The sequence below is a fragment of the Hemiscyllium ocellatum genome, chromosome 42, assembly GCF_020745735.1.
Source record: "Hemiscyllium ocellatum isolate sHemOce1 chromosome 42, sHemOce1.pat.X.cur, whole genome shotgun sequence".
Lineage (NCBI taxonomy): Eukaryota > Metazoa > Chordata > Chondrichthyes > Orectolobiformes > Hemiscylliidae > Hemiscyllium > Hemiscyllium ocellatum.
This window is the reverse complement of record NC_083442.1, coordinates 12,458,081-12,485,874: the sequence shown is the minus strand read 5'-3', so window position 1 is coordinate 12,485,874 and position 27,794 is coordinate 12,458,081. Positions and strand designations below refer to the sequence as shown.

At 44.5% G+C, this 27,794-nt stretch overlaps 1 protein-coding gene across 3 annotated transcripts; it reads left to right on the top strand.

The window, feature by feature from the left end:
• LOC132834788 (deoxyuridine 5'-triphosphate nucleotidohydrolase, mitochondrial-like) lies at positions 1-27,794 on the top strand. Of its 3 annotated transcripts, none has more exons than XM_060853822.1 (7): positions 1-197; positions 12,682-12,817; positions 12,934-13,025; positions 15,850-15,894; positions 25,896-25,970; positions 27,300-27,370; positions 27,462-27,794. In XM_060853822.1, the coding sequence occupies exons 1-7, from the start codon at positions 59-61 to the stop codon at positions 27,516-27,518; spliced, it is 615 nt and encodes a 204-aa protein (XP_060709805.1). In that variant the 5' UTR covers positions 1-58; the 3' UTR covers positions 27,519-27,794. The 3 variants fall into 3 exon arrangements, with proteins under 3 accessions (XP_060709805.1, XP_060709806.1, XP_060709807.1); XM_060853823.1 differs by having other exon boundaries at positions 134-197; positions 12,387-12,817; XM_060853824.1 differs by lacking the exon at positions 1-197 and adding an exon at positions 300-324.

Genomic DNA, 27,794 nt, shown 5'->3' with positions numbered 1-27,794 from the left:
CCGGGTTGTGTGGGAGTCCCAGTCCTAGTCCCAGCCCCGGGCCCGGGGTTACTGCCCCATGTGGCTGCACGCTCTGAGCCGGGGGATGGTTGTGGGGTTCGGGCTCCGCGCTGGCCGCCGCTTCCCGGTTCAGCTCCTGGTCCCGCGGGCGTTCAGCAGCTCCTCCATCAAACCGCCTCAGAGCCGCTCGGAACAAGGTAGATCCCCGGGGCCGCCCTCCAGCTCCGGGCCCAGCAGCAGCGGCCGTGCTCCCGGAGCCCGGGAGGCTGTGAGCCGGGGGGAGAGGGGGGGATTGTAGCGGGGACTGTAACAACATGAAACAAGGTAACCGGGAGGATTGTTACAAAATAACCCGCGCTGACTGGGTGTGAGAGTGAAACTGCAAGTATTTGGGTGTGTTTGTAATATTGTAATGATGATAGAGCCTAATTCACATTGTTTCCGTTCACTATTTCATGCTGTCTCTTTGTATTTAGATTCTAACATGTATTCTATAACCGGAAGGTTTTTAATTATCTTTGTTACCACCGACAATATGCCTATTTTCAGGGTTTCGGCTCCACGCTGATCATTTCCACAAACACTGGAGGGGACAACAGACACAGAAAATAGCAGTAGCTCTAGGCCACTCGGGCCTCCCAGCCAGCTCCATCTTCTTCCCCTCGGAGCACACGGGATGTGGGTAACTAATCCAGAGTCAGTCCCTTCCCCTCTGACACAATCAAGGGTAGAGTCCTTGCACGTACACTGAGCCAGCTCCCTCACAGCCAGCTCTCAGAGTGAACTGAACTTCTGACCCTCCTGTTTAATATTATTTTTTTTCTTTTTCCATTACCCCCACACTGCCGCCTAACTGCGGTAGTGCCTATTTTTTTCCCCAGCCCCCATGTTGTGTGTGTGCAGGTGTGAGACACAGTGAGAGACACAAAGTGCACAAATCTTCATTCAGTTTCCACCACCAGAAAGAAAGGGAAACAGCCCAGTGGCCAGTGACAGGTAGTGACCCTCACATCAAAAGGTAGGCTCCATCATTTGTTATGGTCATAGCTGATCATCCGGTTCAATACCTTTACACCCATGCCCTTTGATCCATTTAGCCCTAACAATTACATCTAACATTTTATTAAATCCTAAACTGCTTTCTGGGCAGCGAATTCCACTTCTCCCCATCTCAATCTGAAATTATTTACCCCATATTCTTAGATCATGACCCCCTGGTTCTGGCCTCCCCAGTTATCGGGAATGTTTTTCCTCCAGCTATGCTGTTTAGTTCTGCTGAATTTTATAGGTTTCTAGGAGATCCTCCTCATTCACTCCTAGTGAATACAATCTTAATTATTCAACCCCTCCTCATTCATCATTCCTACCATCTCAGGAATCGGTTTGGTAAACTTTCACAGCACTCCCTCAAGAGCAAGAACATCCTTCCTCAGATAAGAGGACCAAAATTGCACACAGTACTCCAGGGATGGTCTCACCAAGGCCCTGTTCAATTGCAGCAAGGTATCCCTACTCCCTGCGTTCGAATCCTCTCACTGTGAAGGTCAATGTACCATTTACCCACTTTACCATGTGCCCCTGTGTGCTTCCTGTCAGTGATTGGTATATGAAGACACCCAGGTCTTATTGCACATTCTTCCCTCGCAATTTAAAGCCATTCAGATAACCTGCCTTCCTGTTCTTGCTACCAAAGTGGATCATGTCACATGTATCCACATTATATGACATCGACCATGCATTTGACCAATCTCTCATCTTGTCCAAGTCACACTGAACTATCTCTGCATCCTCCTCACAGTTCACTCTCCCACCCAGGTTTGTGTTATTTGGAAATACTGCTTTAATTTCCTCATCTAAATCATCGATATTGTGAGTACCTGATTACCTTATCATTGATCCCTGTGGTACTCCACTGGTCACTGCCTGTCAATAGGACAAAGACCCCTTTATTGCAACTCTTTGTTTCCTGCCTATCAGTGAGTTTTCTATCCATGTCAATACATTTCCCCAAATCATAAGAACATCAGAACTAGGAGTAGGAGTAGGCCGTCTGACCCTTTGACCTGCTCCACCATTCAATAAGATCATGGCTGATCTTTCCGTGTACTCAGATCCACTTACCCGCGCTCTCACCGTATCCCTTAATTCTTTTATTGTTCAAACAAAATTTACCTTAGCTTTAAAAACATTTACTGAAGTAAATCAGTTACTTCACTGGTCAGGGAATTCCATAGATTAACAACCCTCTGGGTGAAGAGGTTCCTTCTCAATTCAGTCCTAAATCTGCTCCCCCTAATCTTGAGGCTACGGGGAGAACGCTGGTAAGTGGAGTTGAAATGCACATCAGCCATGATTGAATGGCGGAGTGGACTCGATGGGCCGAATGGCCTTACTTCCACTCCTGTCTTATGGTCTTATTGCAGTTCTAAAGAATCATCCCTTCACTCTGAGACTGTGCCCTTGGGTCCAAGTCTGTCCAACTAGAGGAGACATCATCTCTTTGTCCGCTCTCTTCAGACCTCTCAGTATTCTGCAAGTTGCAATCAGATCCCCTCCCACATCCTTCTGAATACAATTAAATACAGACCCAGAGTCCACATATGACAAGCCATTCATCCCTGGGATCATTCTTGTAAATTGGACCATCTCCAAGGCCAGTGCATTCTTCTGTAGATACAGGGCCCAAAACTGCTCACAATGTTCCAAATGTTGTCTAACAGAGCCTTACACAGCTTTAGCAGTACACCTATAATCATATTCTGGCCATCTCGAAATGGATGCTGACATTTGCCTTCCTCGCTGCCGACTGAACCTACATTACCGTCAGAGACACCTGCACAAAGAGTCCTAAGCCCCTTTGCCTTTTAGATTTCCAATGCATTTCCACATTTAGAAAATAGTCTATGCCTCTATTTTTCCTACCAAACTGCATAACCTCACACTTTCTCACATTGTATTCCATCTTTGCTAACTTATCGAGCATGTCCAATTCATTCTGCAGCTTCCCTGCTTCCTCAACACTACCTGCCCCTCCACCTATCTTTGTGTCATCTGCAAATTTAACCACAATGCTGTTAACTTCATCATCAGATTGTTAATGTATAACATGAAGAGTTATTCCAATATGGATCCCTGTGGAACTCCACTAGTCACTGGCTGCCTTCCTGAAAAAGACTCCTTTATCCCCACTGTCTGCCTTCCACCAATCCTCTATCCAAACCAATAACATGCCCCTAACATCATGGGCTCTGATGTTTTTTAGCAGTTTCCTATGCAGAACCTTGTCAAAGACATTCTGCAAATCTAAATAGAGCACATCCACTGGCAGATTAGGTGAATTGACCGTGCTAAATTGCCCGTAATGTTCAGGGATGTGTCGGCTAGGTGCATTGGTCAGGGGAAATGTAAAAAGGAGAGTAGGGGAAAGGGTTTTGGAGGGTTGGGGTGGACTTGTTGGGCCAAATGGCCTGTTTCCACAGTGTAGGGATTCTATGATTTAAATTACCCTAATGCATCTGACTCTACAACCAGTGCTGGCAGTGCATTCCACGCACTCTCAACCTCTGACATCTTCCCTAAACTTTCCTCCAATCACCTTAAAATAATGCCTCCTCATGAAAGCCATTTCCACCATGGAAAAAGGTCTCTGGCTATCCACTCTATCTGTGCCTCTCCTCATCTTGTAAATCTCTATCAAGTCACCTCTCATCCTTCTTAGCTCCAATGAGAAAAGCCCTAGCTCTCTCAACCTTTCTTCATAAGACATGCCCTCCAGTCCAGGCAGCACCCTGGTAAATCTCCTCTGCACCCTGTCTACAGCTTCCACATCTTTCCTATAATGATGTGACCAGAACTGAACACAATATTCCAAACGAGGGCTTTATAGAGCTGCAGCATAACCTCACAGTTCTTAAACTCAATCCCCCTGCTAATGAAAGCCAACAAACCATGTGCGTTCTTAAAAACCCTAAACTTGGGTGGCAACTTTGAGGGATCTATGGACATGACCTCAAGATTCCTCTGTTCCTCCACACTGCTAAGAATCCTGCCTTTAACCCTACAATCTGCATTCAAATTCGACCTTCCAAAATGAATCACGTCACACTTTTCCAGGTTGAACTCCATCTGCCACTTATCAGCTCAGTTCTGCATCCTGTCACTGTCCCATTGCAACCTACAACAGCTGTCCGGCGAACTTACTAACTCACCCTTCCACTTCCTCATCCAAGTCATTTATAAAAATCACAAAGAGCAGAGATCCCAGAACAGATCCCTGCAGAACACCACGGAATACTTTTCATCAACTACCACTCTCCGTCTTCTATGGCCATCTAATTTTGTATACAGCCAGCCAAATTTCCCTGTATCCCATACCTCCTTTTTTCTGAATGTGCCTACCATGGGGAACCTTATAAAAAAACCTTGCTAAACTCCATGGACACCACATCCATTGCTCTACCTTCATCAATGTGTTTTGTCACATCCTCAAAGAATTCAATAAGGTTTGTGAGGCATGGCCTGTCCCTCACAAAGCCATGCTGAAGGGCTTTTGACAGAAACATCAATTTCGCTGCACTTTGGATGCTGCCTGAACTGCTGTGCTCGTCCAGCACCACTAATCCAGAATCTGGTTTCCAGCATCTGCAGTCATTGTTTTTACCTCTTATCTCTAATCAAGCTCTGCTTTTCCAAATAATCATAAATTCTGTCTCTCAGAATCCTCTCCAATAATTTGCCCACCACCAGTGTTAAACTGATGGGTCATGAATAGTCATGAGCAAACAGGATTAATGAGAATCCCAAGACTTTTTATACATATTTAAAAAGCAAGAGGCTAGCTGGGAAAAAGTTGGCCCACTCAAGGACAAAAGAGGGAATGTGCATGTGTGAAGCCAGAAGAGGTCTTAAATGAAAACTATGTATTGGTATTTCCCAAAGAGAAGGAATGGTGGAGGATGGTTTCAGGAAAGGGAGTGTTTCAAAGCCAAGTTGCTATTAAAAAGAAAGAGATGTTGCACATCTTAAAAACTATTCAGACAGGTAAGTCCCTGGTTCCTGATGTAATCTATCCCAGAATATCGAGGGAGGCAAGGGAACAAATTGCTGGACCATTGACAGGTTTTTAAAAATCTATTTTGGCCACAGGTGAGGTCCCGGAGGATTGGAGAATAGCTAATGTTTGTCCCATTGTTTAAAAAGGGTTAGAAATTAAAGACCAGGAAGCGTCTCATCAGTGGTAGGAAAATTATTGGAAAAGATTCTCAAGGACAAGATCTATAAGCATTTAGAAACAAGTGGACTGATTAGTGATAAACAGCATGGTTTTGTGCAGGGGGAGGCTGGTGCCTCACTGACTTGATTGAGTATTTTAAGGAGGTGACAAAGGTGATTATTGAGGGACAAATGGTTGATGTTGTCTACATGGACTTTAGTAAAGTCTTTGACAAGGTGCCTCATGACAGACTATACAAAAGGTGAAATAAATGTAATAGGCGAGCTGGCAAGGTGGATACAAAACTGGCTTAGTCATAGGAAACAGAAGGTAGTGGTGGAAGAACGCTTTTCGGAATGGAGGGCTGTGACTCGTGGTGTTCCAAGGGATCAATGCTGGGGCCTCTGCTGTTCGTGATCGACATACATGATTTGGAGGAAAACGTAACTGGTCTATTTAGTAAGTTTGCAAACGAGAAAGATTGGTAGAGTTGCGGATAGGGAGGAGGATTGTCAGAGGATACAGCAGGATATAAATCAGGTGGAGGCATGGGAAGAAAAAATGGCAGATGGAATTCAATACAGACAAACGTGAGGCAATTAGAAGGTCACGTGCAGGTGTAAATTATACAGTGAATGGCAGAACTCTTAGGGCTATTGATTTGCAGAGGGATCTGGATGTGCAGGTCTACAGATCACTGACGGTGATAGATAAGGCAGTTAAAAAAAGGCCTATGGCATGCTAGCCTTTATTGGAAAGGGCATTGAGTGTCAGGGTAGACCAGTTATGCTGCAGCTTCATATAACTTTAGTTCGGACACATTTGGAATATTGTGTATAGTTCTAGTCGTCACAACACCAGTAGGATAGGGGAGGGTACAGAAAAAGTTTACCAGAATGTTACCTGGTATGGGAGACAAAGTTAAAAATCACACAACACCAGGTTATTATCCAATAGGTTTAATTGGAAGCACACTAGCTTTCGGAGCGATGCTACTTCAGGTGATTGTCTCCAAGGTATGGGAGACCTTAGCTATGAAGAAAGGTTGGATAGATTGGGGTTGTTTTCACTGGAATGCAGGAAGTTAGGGGTGACTTAATAGAAATTTATGAAATTGCAAATAGCATGGAAACAGTGGAAAGTATGAGACTTTTTTCCCAGGGTGTAAGGGTTAGTTATTAGGGTACACAAGTTCAAGGTGCAGGGAGGGATGAAGTTTAGAAGTGATGTGCGAGGTACATTTTTCACACAAAGTGTGGAGAGTGACTGGAACATACTGACAGAGGAGGTGGTGGAAACTCACACAACAGCAGCATTCAAGAAACACCTGGATGAATACATTGAACAGGAAAGGAATAGAGGGATGCGGATCCTGTAAGTGAAGACAATTTTAGTATGGAAGGACAAAATGTGTTGGTGCAGGCTTGCAGGGCTGAAGGATCTATAGAACATACACCATTACAGCGCAGTTCAGGCCCTTCAGCCCTTGATGTTGCACCGCCCTATCATACCAATCTGAAGCCCATCTAACCTACACTATTCCATGTGCATCCATATGCTTGTCCAATGACGACTTAAATGCTCTTAAAGTTGGCGAATCTACTACCGTATGGGTACAAAATGAGGTCTGCAGATGCTGGGGATCAGAGATTAAAAATGTGTTGCTGGTTAAAGCACAGCAGGTCAGGCAGCATCCAAGAAACAGGAAATTCGACGTTTCGGGCATAAGCCCTTCATCAGGAATGAGGAGAGTGTGCCAAGCAGGCTAAGATAAAAGGTAGGGAGGAGGGACTTGGGGGAGGGGCGATGGAGATGTGATAAGTGGAAAAAGGTCAAGGTGAGGGTGATAGGCCGGAGTGGGGTGGGGGCGGAGAGGTCAGGAAGAAGATTGCAGGTTAGGAGGGCGGTGCTGAGTTGAGGGAACCGACTGAGACAAGGTGGGGGGAGGGGAAATGAGGAAACTGGAGAAATTTGAGTTCATTTCCTTGTAGAGGGAGGAAGAGAGCTTATCCTTGTAGAGGGAAAACGGACCCCACCACCAGGGATATATTTCCCTCCCTCCCCTATTTCCAAATGGACCCCACCACCAGGGATATATTTCCCTCCCCTCCCCTATCAGCGTTCCGCAAAGACCACTCCCTTCGTGACTCCCTCGTCAGGTCCACACCCCCCACCAACCCAACCTCCACTCCCGGCACCTTCCCCTGCAACCGCAGGAAATGTAAAACTTGCGCCCACACCTCCTCCCTCACTTCCCTCCAAGGCCCCAAGGGATCCTTCCATATCCGCCACAAGTTCACCTGTACCTCCACACACATCATCTATTGCATCCGCTGCACCTGATGTGGCCTCCTCTATATTGGGGAGACGGGCCGCTTACTTGCGGAACGCTTCAGAGAATACCTCTGGGACGCCCGGACCAACCAACCCAAACACCCCGTGGCTCAACACTTTAACTCTCCCTCCCACTCCACCGAGGACATGCAGGTCCTTGGACTCCTCCACCGGCAGAACATAACAACACGACGGCTGGAGGAGGAGCGCCTCATCTTCCGCCTGGGAACCCTCCAACCACAAGGAATGAACTCAGATTTCTCCAGTTTCCTCATTTCCCCTCCCCCCACCTTGTCTCAGTCGGTTCCCTCAACTCAGCACCGCCCTCCTAACCTGCAATCCTCTTCCTAACCTCTCCGCCCCCACCCCACTCCGGCCTATCACCCTCACCTTGACCTCCTTCCACCTATCACATCTCCATCGCCCCTCCCCCAAGTCCCTCCTCCCTACCTTTTATCTTAGCCTGCTTGGCACACTCTCCTCATTCCTGATGAAGGGCTTATGCCCGAAACGTCGAATTTCCTATTCCTTGGATGCTGCCGAATCTACTACCGTTGCAGGCAAAGCATTCCATACCCATTCTACTCTGAGTAAAGAAATTATCTCTGACATCTGTCCTATATCTATTACCCCTCAATTTAAAGCTATGCCCCCTCGTGCACACCGTAACCATACTTGGAAAAAGGATCTCCCTGTCCACCCTATCTAACCCTCTGATTATTTTATATATCTCAATTAAGTCACCTCTCAACCTTCTTCTCTCCAACGAAAGCAGCCCAAGTCCCTCAGCCTTTCCTCATAAGACCTTCCCTCCATACCAGGCAACATCGTAGTAAATCTCCTCTGCACCCTTTCCAAAGCTTCCACATACTTCTTATAATGCGGTGACCAGAACTGTACACAACACTCCAAGTGCAGCCACACCAGAGTTTTGTACAGCTGTAGCATAACCTCATGGTTCAGGAACTTGATCCCTCTATTAATAAAAGCTAAAACACTGTATGCCTTCTTAACAACCCTATCAACCTGGGTGGCAACTTTCAAGCATCTGTATACCTGGACACTAAGATCTCTCTGCTCATCTACACTACCAAGAATCTTACCATTAGCCCAGTACTTTGCATTCCGGTTACTCCAACCAAAGTGAATCACCTCACACTTGTCCACATTAAACTCCATTTGCTACCTTTCGGCTCAGCTTATCTATGTCTCTCTGTAACCTACAACATCCTTCGTCACTATCCACAACTCCACTGACCTTGGTGTCATCTGCAAATTTACTAACCCACCCTTCTACACCCTCATCTAGGTCGTTTATAAAAATGACGAACAGCAGTGGACCCAACACCGACCCTTGCAGTACACCACTAGTAACTGGACTCCAGGATGAACATTTTCCATCAGCCACCATCCTCTGTCTTCTTTCAGCAAGCCAATTACTGATCCAAACTGCTATATCTCCCAAAATCCCATTCCTCCGCATTTCGTACGCTAGCCTACTGTGGGGAACCTTATCGAATGCCTTGCTGAAATCCATATACACTACATCAACCGGTTTACTCTCATCTACCTGTTTGGTCACCTTCTCAAAGAACTCAGTAAGGTTTGTGAGACACTACCTACCCTTCACAAAACCGTGCTGACTATCCCTAATCAAATTATTCTTTTCTAGATGATTATAAATCCTATCTCTTATAAACTTTTCCAATACTTTACAAACAACTGAAGTAAGGCTCACTGGTCTATAATTGCAAGGGTTGTCTCTACTCCCCTTCTTGAACAGAGGACCACATTTGCTATCCTCGAGTTTTTGCATTATTCCTGTAGGCAATGACGATTTAAAGATCAATGCCAAAGGCTCGGCAATCTCCTCCCTGGCTTCCCAGAGGATCCTAGGATAAATCCCATCTGGTCCAGGGGACTTATCTATTTTCACACTCTGCAGGATTTCTAATACCTTTCTTGTGAACCTCAATCCCACCTAGTCTAGCAGCCTGTATCTCAGTATTCTCCTCGACAATATTGTCGTTTTCTAGAGTGAATACTTTCGAAAAATATTCATTTAGTGCTTCCCCTATCTCCACTGACTCCACACACAACTTCCCACTACTATCCTTGATTGGCCCTAATCTTACTCTCATCATTCTTTTATTCCTTAAATACCTATAGAAAGCTTTAGGGTTTATCTTGATCCTATCCGCCAACAATTTCTCATGTCTCCACTTGGCTCTTTTGAGCTCTCTCTTTAGGTCTTTCCTGGCTACCTTGTAACCCTCAAGCGCCCTAACTGAGCCTTCACATCTCATCCTAACATAAGCCTCCTTCTTCCTCTTGACCAGAGATTCCACTTCCTTCGTAAACCTTGGCTCCCACGCTCTACAGCTTCCTCCCTGCCTGACAGGTACATACTTATCTAGGATTTCCCTTGAATAAGCTCCACATTTCTAATGTGCCCATTCCCTTGGTTGGGTTGGCAGACCCAACCATCCATAGGCCATTCCGTTCTCTTTAATTCTTCTGCTACTTTGTCTGCACCATGTTGTCACTGAAGGAGGAGGATGTGGTGTTTGCTGATTGTAGAGCACCTGAAACAGGAAAAACCACATTCTAATTTAATAATTCTTTTGTTTTAAATTGATAATTTGGCATTTGTTTTCTCATGGATACTTTTTCTAACATTTTTAGTCTTACTTTGTCATCCTAACTGGCGTTTTACAAAATGTGTTTGCTCTGATTTAAGTCAATGAAAAGGAATGAAAAATAACTCACTAACATAGATGCAGCATGATCCTTAAACCTAGCTCCTTAACTTAAGGGATCGACCAAAGATTAACATGTCTGCTAGAGTGTAGACAATACAGGGAAATTGGGAAAGTCATCAGTCACCAGCCTGAGATATGTGTTTTAATAAATTATTTTCCCTAAAAATTATGCTTTGTTCATAACATCTGTAAACAAGACATTACAAAATGTTTCAACTGAATTTTTTATTTATTTATTCATGGGATGAGAGCATCACTGGCTAGGTCAGCATTTATTGCCCATCCACAGGGCAGTTGAGTGTCATCACATTGCTGTGAGTCTGGACTCGCATGTAGGCCCAAAAGAACAATAGTGAACCAGGTGGGTTTTCCCTAACAATCAACAATGGATTCATAATTCCAGATTTTTGCTGAATTCACATTCCACCAATTACCATGGTGGGATTGGAACCCGGAACCCAGATAATTTCCTGAATTAGCAGTCCAGTAGTAATACAAAGCTTGCAAGAAAATTCAAAAGTCTAAGACAACATATTCCACCTGATTCGATTTTAATAGAATTAATATTTACCAAATACACTCCACACCAGGCATACAGCCTGACAGCAGACATTATAGAATGTATAATCAATACAAAGTTGTACAGCACAGAAACAAACCCTTCGGTCCAAACAGTCTGTGCTGACCATAATCCCAACTAAACTAGTCCCACCTGCCTGCACTTGGCCCATATCCCTTCAAACATTTCTTATTCATGTACTTATCCAAATGTCTTTTAAACACTAACTGTACCTGCATCTATCAATTCCTCTGGATGTTCATTCCACACATGAATCACTCTTTGTAAAAAAAAATGTCCCTTATGTCTTTCGTAAATCTTTCTCCTCTTACCTTAAAAGCATAACGCCTAGTTTTGATATTCTTACCCTATCGTAGAGACACCTCTTATTCACCTTACCCATGCCCCTCATGATTTTATAAACCTCTAAGATCACCCCTGAGCATCCTAAACTCCAGTGAAAAAAATCCCAGCCTCTTCTTAAAACTCAAACTCTCCATTCTTTATGTATCGTGCTTTAACCTGGGGTGCCTAGATAAATTGTCAGTACACTTGATTAACAATATACGTTCTTTGTAATACACGAAGCCCAAGGGGGTTCTCCAGTTTCCAGCCCCTCAGTAGACTATGATTGAAAGATCCTTAGGCAGTGGTCTTTCCCAAATCTGCACTGGCTGCCCCAAATTTCACTGTTTTCCCCAGCGCCCTGACCTGGATGTTACAATGTGCTTGTCTGCAACAATCAGTCAAAAGCTGCTCGCTGCACTGGAAGACTAGCACACCATAGAGCGCCTTTACCAAGTTGATGGTCCACCAGGCATAGTTGATGTTTATCTTGATGTGCGTGGTTTTAACATCATAGATTTGATTTATTAAGTCGAGAACTATTGTAAAGTCATTGTTAAAATAACTCCCCAAATTTCGGAACACCAACACCAGCTGAAATTCAGGCACTAATAGTCAGGCAATTCAAAGTCCCAAGTTAACAACAATGTGCATTTAAACAGCACATCTTAATGTGGTAAAATGTCTGAAACAATATTTCCAACCACGTCACAGATGAAGAGATTCAGGCAGGTGACCTATAGCTTAGGAAGGGCTAGGTTTTAGGGAGGTAGTTCCAGGCTCTGGTGGTCAATTAATTTAAAGCATACTACTAATCGTGGAATGATTAAAATGGGATTTGAAAACAAGGATCAGGAATTTAACATTGAGTGTGTGCTCAACCACGAGCCTAGGTAGGGAGAGGTAATGGTGAGTGTTGGGACACAAGCAAGAGTTTTGGAAGTAAACTGGGAATCAAAGAATTGTTATTATGCAGGAGGAGGCCTTTTGGTCCATCGTTTCTCTTCTGGCCCTCTGAATGAGTCTCATGTCATTAATTCAAATTAATTTAATTCATTTTTATTTTGAATTAATTAATTTAATTCCAATCTAGAGTCCTTCAGAAACTGATCCAATGATGGGGTTTCAAGGCGAACAAACAAATATGATTGGATGAAATTGTGTTCATTAACAGGCTGCTGATTGGCCAAGGTTTGGCTTGGTGCTCGGGGATTGGCTGGGAGCTGGTGCGCTGTAATTGGCCGGGGCTTTGGCGGGCTCTTTGTGGCGGGAAATTACAGAGAGTTCCCTCCGGCCGTGCGTCCGAGTGAGAGCGCGCGAGCGTGAGCGCGCGGCCCCTGCTCCCTCAGACTCGGCCCCGGCCCCGGCCCCGCTCCCGCTCCCGCCGTCAGCCCCCGGCCCGAGTCTCTCTCTCACACTCACTGTCTGTCCGTGTCTGTCTCTCGCCGGGACCATGCCGTGGTCTGAAGCCTCCAGCCCCGCGGTGTCTCCGGCCAAGCGGCCCCGGGACGACGGCGTCCTGCGGCTCCGGTTCGCGAGGCTCAGCGACAACGCGCGGCCCCCGAGCCGGGGCTCGGAGCGAGCGGCGGGATTCGACCTTTACAGGTGAGCGGCCCCTCTCTCTCCCCCCCCCCCCCCCCCAGTCCCTAATGCCCCATCCCCCGGTGCTGGGACTGTGGTTGTTGTTGAAGTGACCGGGTTACCTTGTGTCTCCCTCCCAGCGCCTATGACTGTGTGGTCCCTGCTCGGGGTAAGGCGGTTGTGAAGACTGATATACAGATTGCGGTTCCTCACGGGTTCTACGGCAGAGTGGGTAAGTGGCTGCTCTTTACTGCTTAGTGCTAGTCTGTATCCTCAGCCAGTGCCTCCCCCTCCTCACCCCCCTCCCCCTCCCCCTCCTCACCCCCTCCCCCTCCCTCACCCCCCTCCCGCCCCCCTCACCCCCACATTCTCCTCACCCCCACATTCTCCTCACCCCCACATTCTCCTCACCCCCACATTCTCCTCACCCCCACATTCTCCTCACCCCCACATTCTCCCCACCCCCACATTCTCCCCACCCCCACATTCTCCCCACCCCCACATTCTCCCCACCCCCACATTCTCCCCACCCCCACATTCTCCCCACCCCCACATTCTCCCCACCCCCACATTCTCCCCACCCCCACATTCTCCCCCCCCCCCTCAGAAGGATCCCACCCAAAACAGTGACTTCTCTACTTGATGCTGCCTGATTTGCTGTGTTTTTCCAGCCTCCTGCTTATCGATCCTGAAACTCTATGCAGCAGCTTTGTGAGCAGTTTAGTAAAACCTTAAGTTTATTTTAGGTGCCCGTTCCACCAGCTGCAATGTGTGTGACAATTTATTTCTTCTAGGTCATTTGAAATGTGTCTGCATGTGCACCTCAAATTCCCTAACTTTGGGGCTCTGTACAAAATGCTGGTTGGCTTGCTCTGATGCTTTATGATCAGCTCGTTCTTTGGCATTTGAATTTTATTGAACTCATAGATCCTAGCCCACCTCCACCCTTCTGGCCGCAGTATGTCAGCTCAGAGTATGACCAAGCATTCAGATGAAGCCTAAACTGCATTATTGTATAGACCCAGTCAAGTCAAGGTCTGATTAGGAGTAGGCAGCATGGATTTGTGTCCGGAAAGCCATGTCTGACAAATCTTTGTTTCGAAAGGTAACCAAGAGGATAAATGAGGGTAGGGCAATGGATGTTTTTTATATAGACTTTAGTAAGACCTTTGGCAGGGTCCAGCACGGCATACTAGTGATGAATTCAGGGAGAGCTAGTTAATTGGATTCAAAATTGGCTGTATGGTAGGGAGCATAAGTTGAAGGCCTGTGACTTGTGGTGTGCCACCTAAATGATTTGGGTGTGAATGTGCAAGGCGTGATTAATAAGTTTGCAGATGATACAAAACTAGGAGGTATCGTGATAGCAAGAAAGGTTACCAACAACTACAGTGGGATCTTAATCTGATGAGAAAGTGGGCCGAAGGTTAGCAAATGCATATGAATACAGAGAAGTGTGGGATGTTTTGACTTTCCAATGTGCCGCAAGGTAGGGGCATGTACAGTAAATGGTCATGTCCTGAGGAGTGTTGTGGAATGGGGACCTAGGAATACAAGTACATGGTTCTTTGAAAACGGCGAGACGGGCAGACGGCGGTGAATGAGGCATTTTGCCTCGATGAAGGCCAGCATGCTTTGTGTAGGAGTTGGGACGTTACGTTACAGTTGTATAACTTGTTGAGGCCACGTTTAGAATATTATCTACAGTTTTGGTTTGAGCCTGTTTGAGGAAAGATGCACTTAAACTGGAAAGAGTGCAAAGATGATTTAAGGATGATGCTAGGCCTAAGTTATAGGGAGAGTTGGCCAGGATAGGATTTTATTTTTTGGAATGTAGGAGAATAAAGGATGACCTTATTGAGGTGTACAAAAACCATAAGGAGCAAAGATAGGATGAGCGCATCTAGTCTTTTTCCCCAGGGCTGGGGACTTGAACTAGAGGGCATAGGGTTTAAGGTGAGAGGGAAAAGATTTATGGAGGACCTGAGAGGCAACTACTTCATGCAGAGTGTGCGTATGTGGAATGGGCTGCCAGAGACTGTGGTTGAGACAGGTCCAGTAGCAACAGTTTAAAAAAACATTTGGATATGTACATGTATGGGAAGGGTTTAGAGGGTTATGGACCAAAAGTGGGCAATTGGAGCTAGCTGAGTGGGCACCATGATCAGCATGGACCATGCTGTATTACACTGACTCTCAAGTGCATCAGCAACATCAAAATCCTCTCTAGGGGAAGCTTTAAACATGGTTCTTTTTTCACTTTTTGTGTGCTGCAGCTTCTGAAAAGCTGCTCCAATTTTCCAGCATTATTCTTCAATTTGATATGGACGAACTTATGCCTTCTTCAGAAAGTCAAAGGTACAAATGAATTAGTCATAATCTGAAAAGGAGAGCTATACGTAGACATGTCTAAAAGGTGAAGAGCAAGGAAACATGCAAACAGAGACTGAACGGATTCAGTAATTTGACCGACTGGGAGTGAGTTACAGGATGTTTGTCTTGGTATATCATAAAGTTGTTTGTGGAGATTCAGGAGTTGTACTATCCTAGAAACTGCCATGCTTTACACTGGAGGAGCAAAAGAATCCATCAAGTCCATGCCCTTGATGAGTAAATATTTCTTGTTAACTACAAAGTTTGTTTGTTGAAGCTAAATATTATGTAGCTGATTATGTAAAAATGGTGGAATAATTTTGGGGGGGAGATTTAAAAGCAACCTAAGGGCAGCTTTTTTACGCAGAGGATGGAGCGGACTGCCAGAGGAAGTGCTGGAGGCTGGTGCGATTGCGACATTTAAAAGCTATTTGACTGGCTGTATGAATAGAAAGGGTTTGGAAGGATATGGGCCAATTGCTGGCAAATGAGACTAGATATATTTAGGGCATCTGGTCAGCATGGACAAGATGGACCAAAGCCTGTTTCCATGCTGTATATCTCTGACTCTAATTACTACCAAAAAAGCATTACATTGAATGTTCGTTTGGTTGTGTGGCATTTGTGTTAAAATAATTGTTTATTAATATTTGGTAATATTACTTATTTTAATTCCTTTTCAGCTCCAAGATCTGGTTTGGCAGCAAAACATTTCATTGATGTTGGAGGTAATGTATTTGTCATAACAGGCAGACTTTGTTTCAATATGTACAGAAATGGTGCTGAGTAGCGTAGCTTTTTTGAAGAAACACAGGCAAAATATAGTCGTAACCTGAGGAATAAACGGGGCAGGGAGAACATGACTTAGCACTATCACCCACTCTGAAGCTCTATCTGTTTTGGAAATTGGGGTATTTCTGTAATTGCAAATGTACAGTCTCCCATAAAACCAGAAGTACAGGTAGTTCTCCTATAACGGTGTTTATTAAACTTTATTTGGCTGAATCATAATTAGTGAATTGTGGGCCTTTTTTATAAGTGAAAATGTGTTGCTGGTTAAAGCACAGCAGGTCAGGCAGCATCCAAGGAATAGGAAATTCGACGTTTCGGGCATAAGCCCTTCATCAGATAAAGGGCTTATGCCCGAAACGTCAAATTTCCTATTCCTTGGATGCTGCCTGACCTGCTGTGCTTTAACCAGCAACACATTTTCAACTGTGATCTCCAGCATCTGCAGACCTCATTTTTTACCCGGCCTTTTTTATAAGCCTGTTACAGGATTCCATCCCTGGCTCTTCCTGAACAGCAAAACGCAGCCTCACGATCCTCTGTCTGCAAAATGCAAATTTGCTGTGTTCAGTTAAAACTGGGAAATTCAATCAGCTCTGCAAGTCTTGAAACTGAGCTCGAAATTGGGAATTTTAGTCTACGCTTACAAGGAACTTAATTTCAAACCGAGGAAAAATCTTTGGGAGGACTGGACTGCCCATATCGGCATCACATGCTCAGTTGACTCGCACATTTTCTGGTGAAGTGCTTCATGAAAGGTACAGGGCTGTAGTCAGTGATTCAAGTTTAGTGTTAAATTTACTGTATTTCATTAAAATGCAATCTGAAGATTTCCTTAGACTGTGCTACTGTTTGTGTTCGGTCAACTATTACTTCCGTTTTGATTTTTTGGCGGTTCACCCTAATCCTATTTTTCCCATAGGCCCCATATTTATATTGCATAGTTTTCTATAAATGTTGCACAGGAACGAAACGACTGCATTATAGAAGAACTACTTGTAATAGGAACAGAAGTAGGTCATTTGGCCCATCGAGTCAGCTCTGCCATTCAATCATGGCAGTTATTTTTCCTCCATCCCATTCTCCTGCCTTCTCCCAGTAACTTTTGATACACTTAAGAATCTTTCTCTCTGTCTTAAATGCACTCAATGATTTGGCCATCACAGCCCTCTGTGGCAGAGTTCCACAGATTAACTGTCCTGTGGTTGAAAACGTTCTCCTCATCTCAGTTCTAAAGAGTTGTTCCTTCACTCTGAGGCTGTGTTCTAGGATCCTCGTCTCTCCTACCAATGGAAATGTCTCCACGTCCACTCTATCCAGGCTTCTCTGTATTGTAAGTTTCAAAGAGACCCCTGCTTATCCTCCTCAACTCTATTGAGTACAGACCAGGCTTCTCGACATTGGCAAAGCCATTCATGTTTGGGATCATTGTAAAACTCTGGAACCCTTCCAAGGCCCAGCATATCCTTCCTTAATGAGGGACTTGGTTCTATTTTCAGTATTCCAAATGTGGATCTGACTGGTCCTTATACAGCCTCAACAGTATATCTCTGCTTTTGCGTTCTAGCCCTCTTAAAATGAATGCTAACCTTGCACTTGACTTCCTAACCGCAAACGGAACCTGCATACTGACCTTAAGAATCCTGAACTAGGACATCCCAAGTCCCATTTGTCCTTTGGATTTCTGAACCCTTTCCCCATTTAGAAAATAATCAATGCTTACTATGTTTCCTTCTTCCTACTAAAATGAGTAACCTCACATTCCATCTGCAGGTGCTTGGCCCATTTGCCTAGCATAGAGTTAGAGATGTACAGCATGGAAATAGACCCTTCGGTCCATGCTGACCAGAGATTCCAACCCAATCTAGATCCACCTGCCAACACCTGACCTGAGTCCCTCCAAACCTATCCTATTCATATACCCATCCAACTGTCTTTTAAATGTTGCAATTGTACTAGCCTCCACCACTTCCTCTGGCAGCTCATTCCATGCACCACCCTCTGTGGACAAAGTTGCTTCTTAGGTATGTCCAAGTCCTTTTGCAACTTCCCTGCTTCTTTAATACTACCTGTCCCTCCACCTATTTTTGTCACATGCAAACCGAGCAACATTATCCTCATTTCCTTGATCCAAATGGTTACTGTATAACATGAATAGTCCAACACTGACCCCTGCAGAACTCTACCAGTCACTGGCTACCATCTTGAAGAAGACCCCTTTCTCCTTACTCGCTGCCTTCTGCCCATCAGCCAATCCTCTATCGACGGCCCTAAAATCATGGGCTCTTGACTTATTTATCAATCTGTTGTGCCTCATCGTATCAGAGACCTTTTTGAAATCCAAATAGATCACGTCACTCTGCTTTGTCTAAGTTGCTCAGTACTACCTCAACGAATTTGAATAGATTTGCCATGTATGAACCCTTGTTGGAACCATGCTGATTCAGCCTTTTTTGCCATGAATGTCTAAATACTCCGTGATTTCCATTTAATAGTGAACTCTAAAGTCTTATTAATGACCGAGGTCTGTCTAACTGGCTGATTTATTTTTGTTTTGCCTTCCTTTTTAAACAGGGTTCTTAAATTAACCATTTTTCAGTTCTGTAGGACCCTCTCTGACTCAATGGTGCTTCAGATATCACCACTAATGTTTCTGCAATCTTCATCAGAACCCTAAGGTGCAGTCCATTCGATCCAGATGATTTAGCCACCTTGAGACCCTTCAGCTGATGCAAAGTACCTGTTAACCTTACCTACCATTTCATTTATCCCCATGGGCGGCATGGTGGCACAGTGGTTAGCACTGCTGCCTCACAGCGCCTGTAGACCCGGGTTCAATTCCCGACTCAGGCGACTGACTGTGTGGAGTTTGCACGTTCTCCCCGTGTCTGCGTGGGTTTCCTCCGGGTGCTCCGGTTTCCTCCCACAGTCCAAAGATGTGCGGGTCAGGTGAATTGGCCAAGCTAAATTGCCCGTAGTGTTAGGTAAGGGGTAAATGTAGGGGTATGGGTGGGTTGCGCTTCGGCGGGTCGGTGTGGACTTGTTGGGCTGAAGGGCCTGTTTCCACACTGTAAGTCTAATCTAATCTAATCTAATCTAATTACTACTTCTGTCTCATTTTAGTTGTCCAACATCCACTCTTGTCTCTTTGCTTTTATATGTAAAAATGAACTCTTGTGATCTTTTATATTGCTAGTTGGTTTGCCCTCTTTCCCCCTATTGCATTTCCAGTTGCCCTATATTAGGTTTTAAAGGCTTCCCAGTAATTTTTGCCATGTTTTGTCTTTTGCTTTTATGGTGTCCCTGACCTCCCTTGTCAGCCATGGTTTCCTCATTCTCTCCTTAGTATGTCCCTTCTTCCTTGGGGTGAATTTCTGCTGTCTCCTGAATTGCCCCCAGAAACAGCCTAACCAACGTTCTATGACTGTTTCCAATGCTAGCTGTATATCATTCCTTAGATAAGGGATCCAAAACTGTTCATGGTGTTCATTATAGTCTGATTAGTGGTGGAGAGTCACCCTTACCTCCCTCGAAAATTCAGGTCCTCTGTCCAATCTTTTCAACCAAGATTGAGCTAAGTAGCTCTAGCGGATCCCAAACTAAATGGAGGAGCAAGTTATTGGCAGATTGCATCACTCATACCTCTGCTATCCAGGCTGTATACCCATGACCAGATAATACCATACTCCACACCACCACTGCGATTTAGTGGCGAAACAATGTCTGCTGCCCCTTGCAATTTTCACTTCATCCATCCAATCAAATTCCATACATTGAACTTATGATTTAAGATCCTTCCTCATGTACTGATCCTCTATTATCAGTCTCACAGATTTCCTTTTCCTCCGTGTCTGTATCTCCTAAATGTCAAATATCCTTGAATATTCAGTACCCAGTGTTGGTCACCATGCGGTCAAGATTCTGTCATGCCAGTTAGTTCCTACCCATTTACCTCTTTGAGCTTTTTGATCTTCTACCTTGCGATTGCACTTACATTCAGGTAGGCCTTAAGCTTTGTGTCTCTGACATCATTCAGCATTCAAAACATACTGGATCCTCAGCTTTGTTTCTGCTGTCTTTGGTCTCCCGCGCAGCTGTTTTATTTCCAACTTGGGCTATCCTCCGGTTCCCACCTCCTGACAAATCAATTAGAGGGCAGCCGCGTCTGAGCACCGTGTGGGCTCCTGCCTGGACCTCTGCTCCATTGCTTCTATTTTTTACTTTTTCTTTTACTTTTAATTACCTTTTTATTTACCTTGCATGAGTCTGTGCAGTGCAGAGTGTTCTGACAGCATGAACAAAGTCAGCTGACAGCAAGGTCAGGAATGGCAGCCTGAGACAGCCTAGCAGGGAGAGCATGTCCTAGCGCATGCCCTGAGATTAGAGGCTGTGAACAGATCCTGCCTGGGTCCAGCAGCAGTGGCAACAGCATTGTGGCTTCATTAGGTCCAAAGCTTGGACTTCATTTGGAGTCCAGCCCAATGCAGGAAGAGCGAACAGTGTGGGAGGATCCCTGGTATTTGCAGTGGTGGTGTCGAGAACAAGCAGCTAAGCAGAGATTGGGGTCCATTATGGCTAAGCACTCAAGAAAGAATGTCGAATTTTTAACTGATTTGTTTAGTTTTCTACTTGTTCTATGATGGTCTGTAATTAAGGTTTTAACTTACTTTCTCTGTCCAGTTTTAGTACCTAGATGCCTTTGTACTAAGATGGTGCTGTGTATGGTGTCATTTTACACTTTTTACTGTACTTATGTACTTGAGTACACCTGACAAAATCTAAATCTAAACTCATTTAAACCATCTCCGATGGCAGTAGCAAATGTCCTGTGAGGATACCAAGCCTTGTCCTGTTGAGATCTAACCTGCCCAACTTGTACTTGTCTCATCTGCCTCAGAATCATAGAATCCCTACAGTGTGGAAACAGGTCCTTTGGCCCAACAAGTCCACACCAACCCTCCTGTAGAGTATCCCATCCAGACCCATTCATCTACCCTATTACTCTACATTTTACCTCTGATTAATGCACCTAACCAACACATCCCTGAGAATTATGGGCGATTTAGCATGGCTAATTGACCTAACCTGCCCATCTTTGGATTGGGGGAGGAAACTCATTCACACGCAGGATGAATGTGCAAACACCACACAAATAGTCGCCCGAGTCACCAGGTCCCTGGTGCTGAGAGGCAGCAGTGCTAACCACTGAGCCTCCGTGCTGCAAAGGAGCTTGATGGCCTCCCTCTATACCAGTTTAATCAATCAGTCAATTTGTTTGTTTTTGTCCTTTTAGAAATGTAACATTAGAAGTGATCCAGAGATTATTGTTCATGTCCTGCCTTTTACTTTCCTTAACCCATTAAAATCTGCTTTCAGAACCTCATCCCTCAACCTATTAATAAGGAAGAGGTGTTGTTTGTCTTAAAGACTATTGAGGTAGATACACCCTGGGGTTCCAAAGAAATCTATCTCAGAATATTGAAGGAGGCAGGTAAACAAATTGGAGCATTGACGGGCATCTTTGTATCCTCTTTGGTCTCAGGTGAGGTCCCAGAGGATTGGAGAATAGCTAATGTCCTTCCATTGTTTTTAAGATGGGTAGCAGGAATAATCCAGGAAAGTACAGGCCTGTGAGCCTCGCGTCAGTGTTAGGGCAATTATTGGAAAAGATTTCCAGGGCAACATCTATAAGCATTTAGAAACAAATGGTCTTACTAGTGATAAACAGAATGGCTTTGTGCAGGGGAGGTCGTGCCTCACTAAATTGGTTATTTTTGAGGAGGTGACAAAGCTAATTGAGAGACAAGTGGTTGATGTCTGCATGGACTTAAGTAAAGTCTTTTGACAAGGCCTGTCATGAGAGACTGTACAGAAGTTGAATTCACATGATATCAGGGGTGAGCTGGCAAGATGGATACAAAACTGGCTTAATCATAGGAAACGGAAGGTAGCAGTGAAAGGATGCTTTTCAGAATAGAGGGTTATGATTAGTGCTATTCCATAGGAATCAGTGCTGGGACCTCTGCTTTTGTGTTCTACATAAATGATCTGGAGGGTGCGTAACTGGTCTAATGAAGTTTGCAGGCAATACAAAGATTGGTAGAGTTGTGGATAATGAGGGTGCAGTGGGATATATATCAGTTGGAGACATGGGCAGAAAAATGGCAGATGGAGTTTAATCTGGACAAATGAGGTGAGCTCCCTGAAGGAGGAAAGTGAAGTAGAGGGGGATGGTGAGATGTCGGGAGATATTGGGATCCAGGCAGCTGAATGCACAACCATAGGTGGGCAGATGTAGGGTGACTGGCAAAAATAAACTGGAATACCACTTATCTTTTTTACAGTGAGTGGTGGTCTCTGCCTAATTGACCAATGCAAACAGATTCTGTAACTTTTCAAAGTATTCAGCCAATTTCTTTGAAATGTGCAAAGCTGCAGAACTGAGAAGCAAGTGTATGGGGGATTAGTATGAATTACAGCTGCAAATGTGTTGCTGGTCAAAGCACAGCAGGTCAGGCAGCATCTCAGGAATAGAGAATTCGACGTTTCGAGCATAAGCCCTTCATCAGGAATAAGAGAGAGAGAGCCAAGCCGGCTAAGATAAAAGGTAGGGAGGAGGGACTAGGGGGAGGGGCGATGGAGGTGGGATAGGTGGAAGGAGGTCAAGGTGAGGGTGATAGGCCGGAGTGGGGGGGGGGCGGAGAGGTCAGGAAGAGGATTGCAGGTTAGGAGGGCGGTGCTGAGTTGAGGGAACCGACTGAGACAAGGTGGGGGGAGGGGAAATGAGGAAGCTGGAGAAATCTGAATTCATACCTTGTGGTTGGAGGGTTCCCAGGCGGAAGATGAGGCGCTCCTCCTCCAGCCGTCGTGTAGTTGTGTTCTGCCGGTGGAGGAGTCCAAGGACCTGCATGTCCTCGGTGGAGTGGGAGGGGGAGTTAAAGTGTTGAGCCACGGGGTGATTGGGTTGGTTGGTTCGGGCGGCCCAGAGGTGTTCTCTGAAGCGTTCCGCAAGTAAGCGGCCTGTCTCACCAATATAGAGGAGGCCACATCGGGTGCAGCGGATGCAATAGATGATGTGTGTGGAGGTACAGGTGAACTTGTGGCGGATATGGAAGGATCCCTTGGGGCCTTGGAGGGAAGTGAGTGTGGAGGTGTGGGTGCAAGTTTTACATTTCCTGCGGTCGCAGGGGAAGGTGCCGGGGGTGGAGGTTGGGTTGGTGGGGGGTGTGGATCTGACAAGGGAGTCACGAAGGGAGTGGTCCTTGCGGAACGCTGATAGGGGAGGGGAGGGAAATATATCCTTGGTGGTGGGGTCCGTTTGGAGGTGGCGGAAATGGCGGCGGATGATACGTTGTATGCGGAGGTTGGTGGGGTGGTAGGTGAGAACCAGTGGGGTTCTGTCTTGGTGGCGGTTGGAGGAGCGGGGCTCAAGGGCGGAGGAGCGGGAAGTGGAGGAGATGCGGTGGAGGGCATCATCGATCACGTCTGGGGGGAATCTGTGGTCCTTGAAGAAGGAGGCCATCTGGGCTGTGCGGTGTTGGAATTGGTCCTCCTGAGAGCAGATGCGGCGGAGACAAAGGAATTGGGAATATGGGATGGCGTTTTTACAGGGGGCAGGGTGGGAGGAGGTGTAGTCCAGGTAGCTGTGGGAGTCAGTCGGTTTATAATAGATGTCTGTGTTGAGTCGGTCGCCCGAGATAGAAATGGAAAGGTCTAGGAAGGGGAGGGAGGAGTCTGAGACAGTCCAGGTGAATTTCAGGTCGGGATGGAAGGTGTTAGTAAAGTTGATGAACTGTTCAACCTCCTCGTGGGAGCACGAGGCAGCGCCGATACAGTCATCGATGTAGCGGAGGAAAAGGTGGGGGGTGGTGCCAGTGTAGTTGCGGAAGATGGACTCTTCCACATATCCTACGAAGAGGCAGGCATAGCTGGGGCCCATGCGGGTGCCCATGGCAACTCCTTTAGTTTGGAGGAAGTGGGAGGATTGAAAAGAGAAGTTATTCAGGGTGAGGACCAGTTCAGTCAGTCGAAGGAGTAAGATTAGTATGAATTAGGCAGCTTTGTTAAACACCTGGCGCTGGTGCAATAGGCTGAATGTTGTACATCTGCTAGACCATTCTCATCCTAGTCTTTTGTCTGTCATTTTGCAGTAACCTTGTCGCCAACTTAATCCTATTAAAAACAATGACTGATTCCACCAGGTGGTGGAGCTGCAGTGCTTTAGAATAACATTAGCTCCTTCACATTACAGTGTTGGTTTGGAATGTCCAATTTCCTGCCAACAGTTGGATTTGAACACATTGTTCCCTTATTGCTGGGTCAAAATCCTGGAACTCTACTGACCAGAATCGTTCAAATATTTAGACACCGACTGGTCATTCAGGAAAAAGGGCCACCAGCACCAAGACCAACTTGGAATGTCTGACAGTGTCCATACCCTGAGATTTAAAAAAAATCTCAACCTATTTTTCCAACAGACTTTATTCAGAGATGTTATTGCACATTTCTGGATCAAGTAGAACTTGAACTCAGGTCCTTCTGGTCCAGGGTCAGGGACAGTAGCTCTAACACAAGGGGCCCACCCACCCTGTGATTTTTAAAATCTTGAGATCTAAACTTGCCACTTGAGTGATGCGAGAGAGCAGTTCAATCGTGTTAATTTATATCTTCTAATTAGTATAGCAATTAATTGAAATTCACAGAAGGTTGAGGGGAGAATAGAGATGGGAAAGACATGCAACTATCTAAAGCTGGTAAAGAGCAGATAAATCTGGGTGTGTGTGGATAAGTCATTTAAAAGCAGTCATAAAGATTGACGGTGTAAAGCTTAGTGTTTACACCCCCCCCCCTAGTAATAAACTACGTATGCAAGCAGGTTACTTTAAACTTGTAGAAGAAACTAATTTTGGTTTTGGCTGAAATGTTGCATGTAGTCATAGCTCTCCACCTCTGGCATTTGGGTGAGTGCAGAAAAGATTTGGTAATGGTTCCAGGGATGAAGAATTTCCGTTATGAAGATAGATTGGAGAAGTTAGGACTATTTTTTTTTGTTGGAAGAGAATGCTGGGAGAAGATCTGACATTCAAAATTGAGGGGGGGGTCAATCAATGAGGAAACACTTTCTCATAAGTCGAGTAGTTAATATCTGGAATGGACTTGTTTGGTGAAGCAGATTCAATCAAGACGTTTACAAGGGGATTGGACTTATAACATAAAAGGACATGGTTATGGGGAGAAGACAAGAGATACTCTGAAAGGCTCATTTGGAGAGCAGTGCATATGTTGGCCTGAGAAACTGCCTACACCATTGTTGTTTCTGCTGCCCATTAATTTTCCATTTTCAAGGAATTGTAAGCCATATCTATGTAGTCTATGAAAATAGATTGGGAAAGGGAGAAGGTACAATAAGACTTGGCTGAAAATAAGCTTGTGGGTGAAGGAGACAAATGGTATGTTTGCCTTCATATAAATGGCATTTGAGTACAGGAGCCAGGATGGTCTGCAACTGTATGGGATCTTGGTGGGACCATACCTCTAGAATACTGTGTGCAATTTTAGTCTCCTTATCTGTGGAAGATCTGAATTGTCCACTCCACCTCCATTCTATGTAGCTTTTCAGTGGTAATTGCAATACATAAAATTCTTAAGCAGGTTTGTAAAGTGGATACTGATGGGGCACTCTTCCTAGCAGTGGTGTCTAGCACTGCAGGTCAGAGTCTTGGGCTTGACGTCCAATCCCTGCTGTATCATTGACTATTTCAAATTTTTCCACATGCTCATGCTTTTATGAAAGGTGTACCTTCAAAGCATTAAAAGGATGCATGGGATTGTCTCTTATGTGAATGATCTTGCCTAGTGATTTCCATGTTGGCTAAATATTTCCCACCCAAACCTTTCTGTTTAAGGATTTTTCTTAAAGATTATTCTCTTTGTTTCTCAGCTGGTGTTATTGATGAGGATTACAGAGGAAATGTTGGTGTAGTTCTCTTCAACTTTGGAAAGGAAGACTTTGAGGGTAAGTTTCACTCACTTTTGTTACGATGTAGAGCATTGCATATTTTATAAAGACTTGTAAGCTCCTCTCTCTCTTTTCCATGCAAAAAATATGAATATTAAAGTGCAGAACCGCAGAGGGCAATGCATTTATTATGATTGCTAATTATGGAATTTCATTGAGATTTTTAATAATTACATGAAATAATCTCAGATTATTTGATCAGGTTGGTATGAAAATCATTTGGGGAAATGTGAAAAGTCTTAAATGTAATTTAGGTATTTATTCTCATTTGTTGTTTCATTTTATCTTGTCCAATCAGTGCAGTTAATGTTTCTGGAATCTCAAACCCATGCAATATCGTTAACAAGTATTAATTGTTCTGAGTAGTAACTGTCTGCAATTATCGGTGGTTATGTAAATCTATCTTAGATGTGCAAAATTCCACTTGTCAAAATGTAGCAAAACAAATAGCAGATGAGATTCTGGCAGTTATTTTGAGCTGTCAGACTATTGTACTTTTGAGTAGTATTAAGCCATCAACTAATGACTATTTCCACCTGTTTTTAAAAACATGATTTGTTCCAGAGAGCCTAGATGAATTATTTTTGGCAGTGCCTGGGATTAAATTGTAGATTTTTCATCAACTGGCCATCAAGTATGAGTTATGGGGTGTGGGGTGCTGGTAGCATCGGGTGAAATTGCTCTTGGAAGCTTTTTAGCTTCTCCACATTTGGGCCTTGGGTGAGAATTAGGCAACACGCCACAGTCGAGCTGCTTGTCAAATTTGAATTGCTGATACATGACAAATGGCTTCTTAGTACCAAAGGACTGTTGGCATCTCAAATTGATTTGAGAATGAATCATTGTGTTTTTAAGAGCGAATTTGTTGAATGTCTTACGAAACAATGTTTGGACGAGATGTATTCCTTTGCAATGAATATTACCAGAAACTAAACAGATTAAGCTGTATTGTAGACTTTGTAATTCAGTTTGCACTCTGTGTCTATTTGTTTGCTGTAAAGCAACAGTAGTGGAATTAATTTCCTTTCTCAGTGAGAGTAACCCACTATCTAACTCCTTATAAATATAAGGAATGTTAATGGTAGTTATGTTTTCTAATAAACTGAGGGCAGCTTTGAAGTTTGTTTGTTCACTTTCTGTATGGTATCTGTTTTTAAATCTACGTGGGCTGCATTCTAAGACAAAATGTTCAGAATTGAGCTGCATTGTTTTAAGTGGAAGTGAATGCAGGGGAGCTAAATGGCTAAGACTTTGTTTCTTTAATCATTTTTGGGGGGGAATCCTAATTGTTTCACTTTTTTCTTTTTCGCATTTATATTTCGGTAGTTAAAAAGGGCGACAGAATAGCTCAACTGATTTGTGAACGCATCTGCTATCCAGAACTTGAGGAGTTGAAGGTGACTTAATATATTAAACAAGCATTTCCTATTGTGGTTTTATTTTCTGGCTAAAATGTAACCTTTTTTCACCCTTTTTGTCATTTTGCAGAGTCTAGATGAAACTGAACGCGGTGCAGGTGGTTTTGGCTCTACTGGTACAAACTGAACGTGATGTTCTGCCAAACCATTTCAGACACTGCCTAATGTCTCTTTGGAGAATGTTACAAGCTGTGGATTCTTCAGGAAACAGCAAATTGAGAAATGTATAGTGAACGTCTTTCATGCTTTGTGGGTAAAACAGAATGGGAATCTATCCTAATGTAAAACTGCTTTCATCTAGGCAATTTCAAGAGCCTGATCTCGGTAGTGACTGTAAGACGACTTCTAGTTATGGATTCAAGCAGTTGGGTGTTTTTTATAACAATAAAACTTTTTGACATTA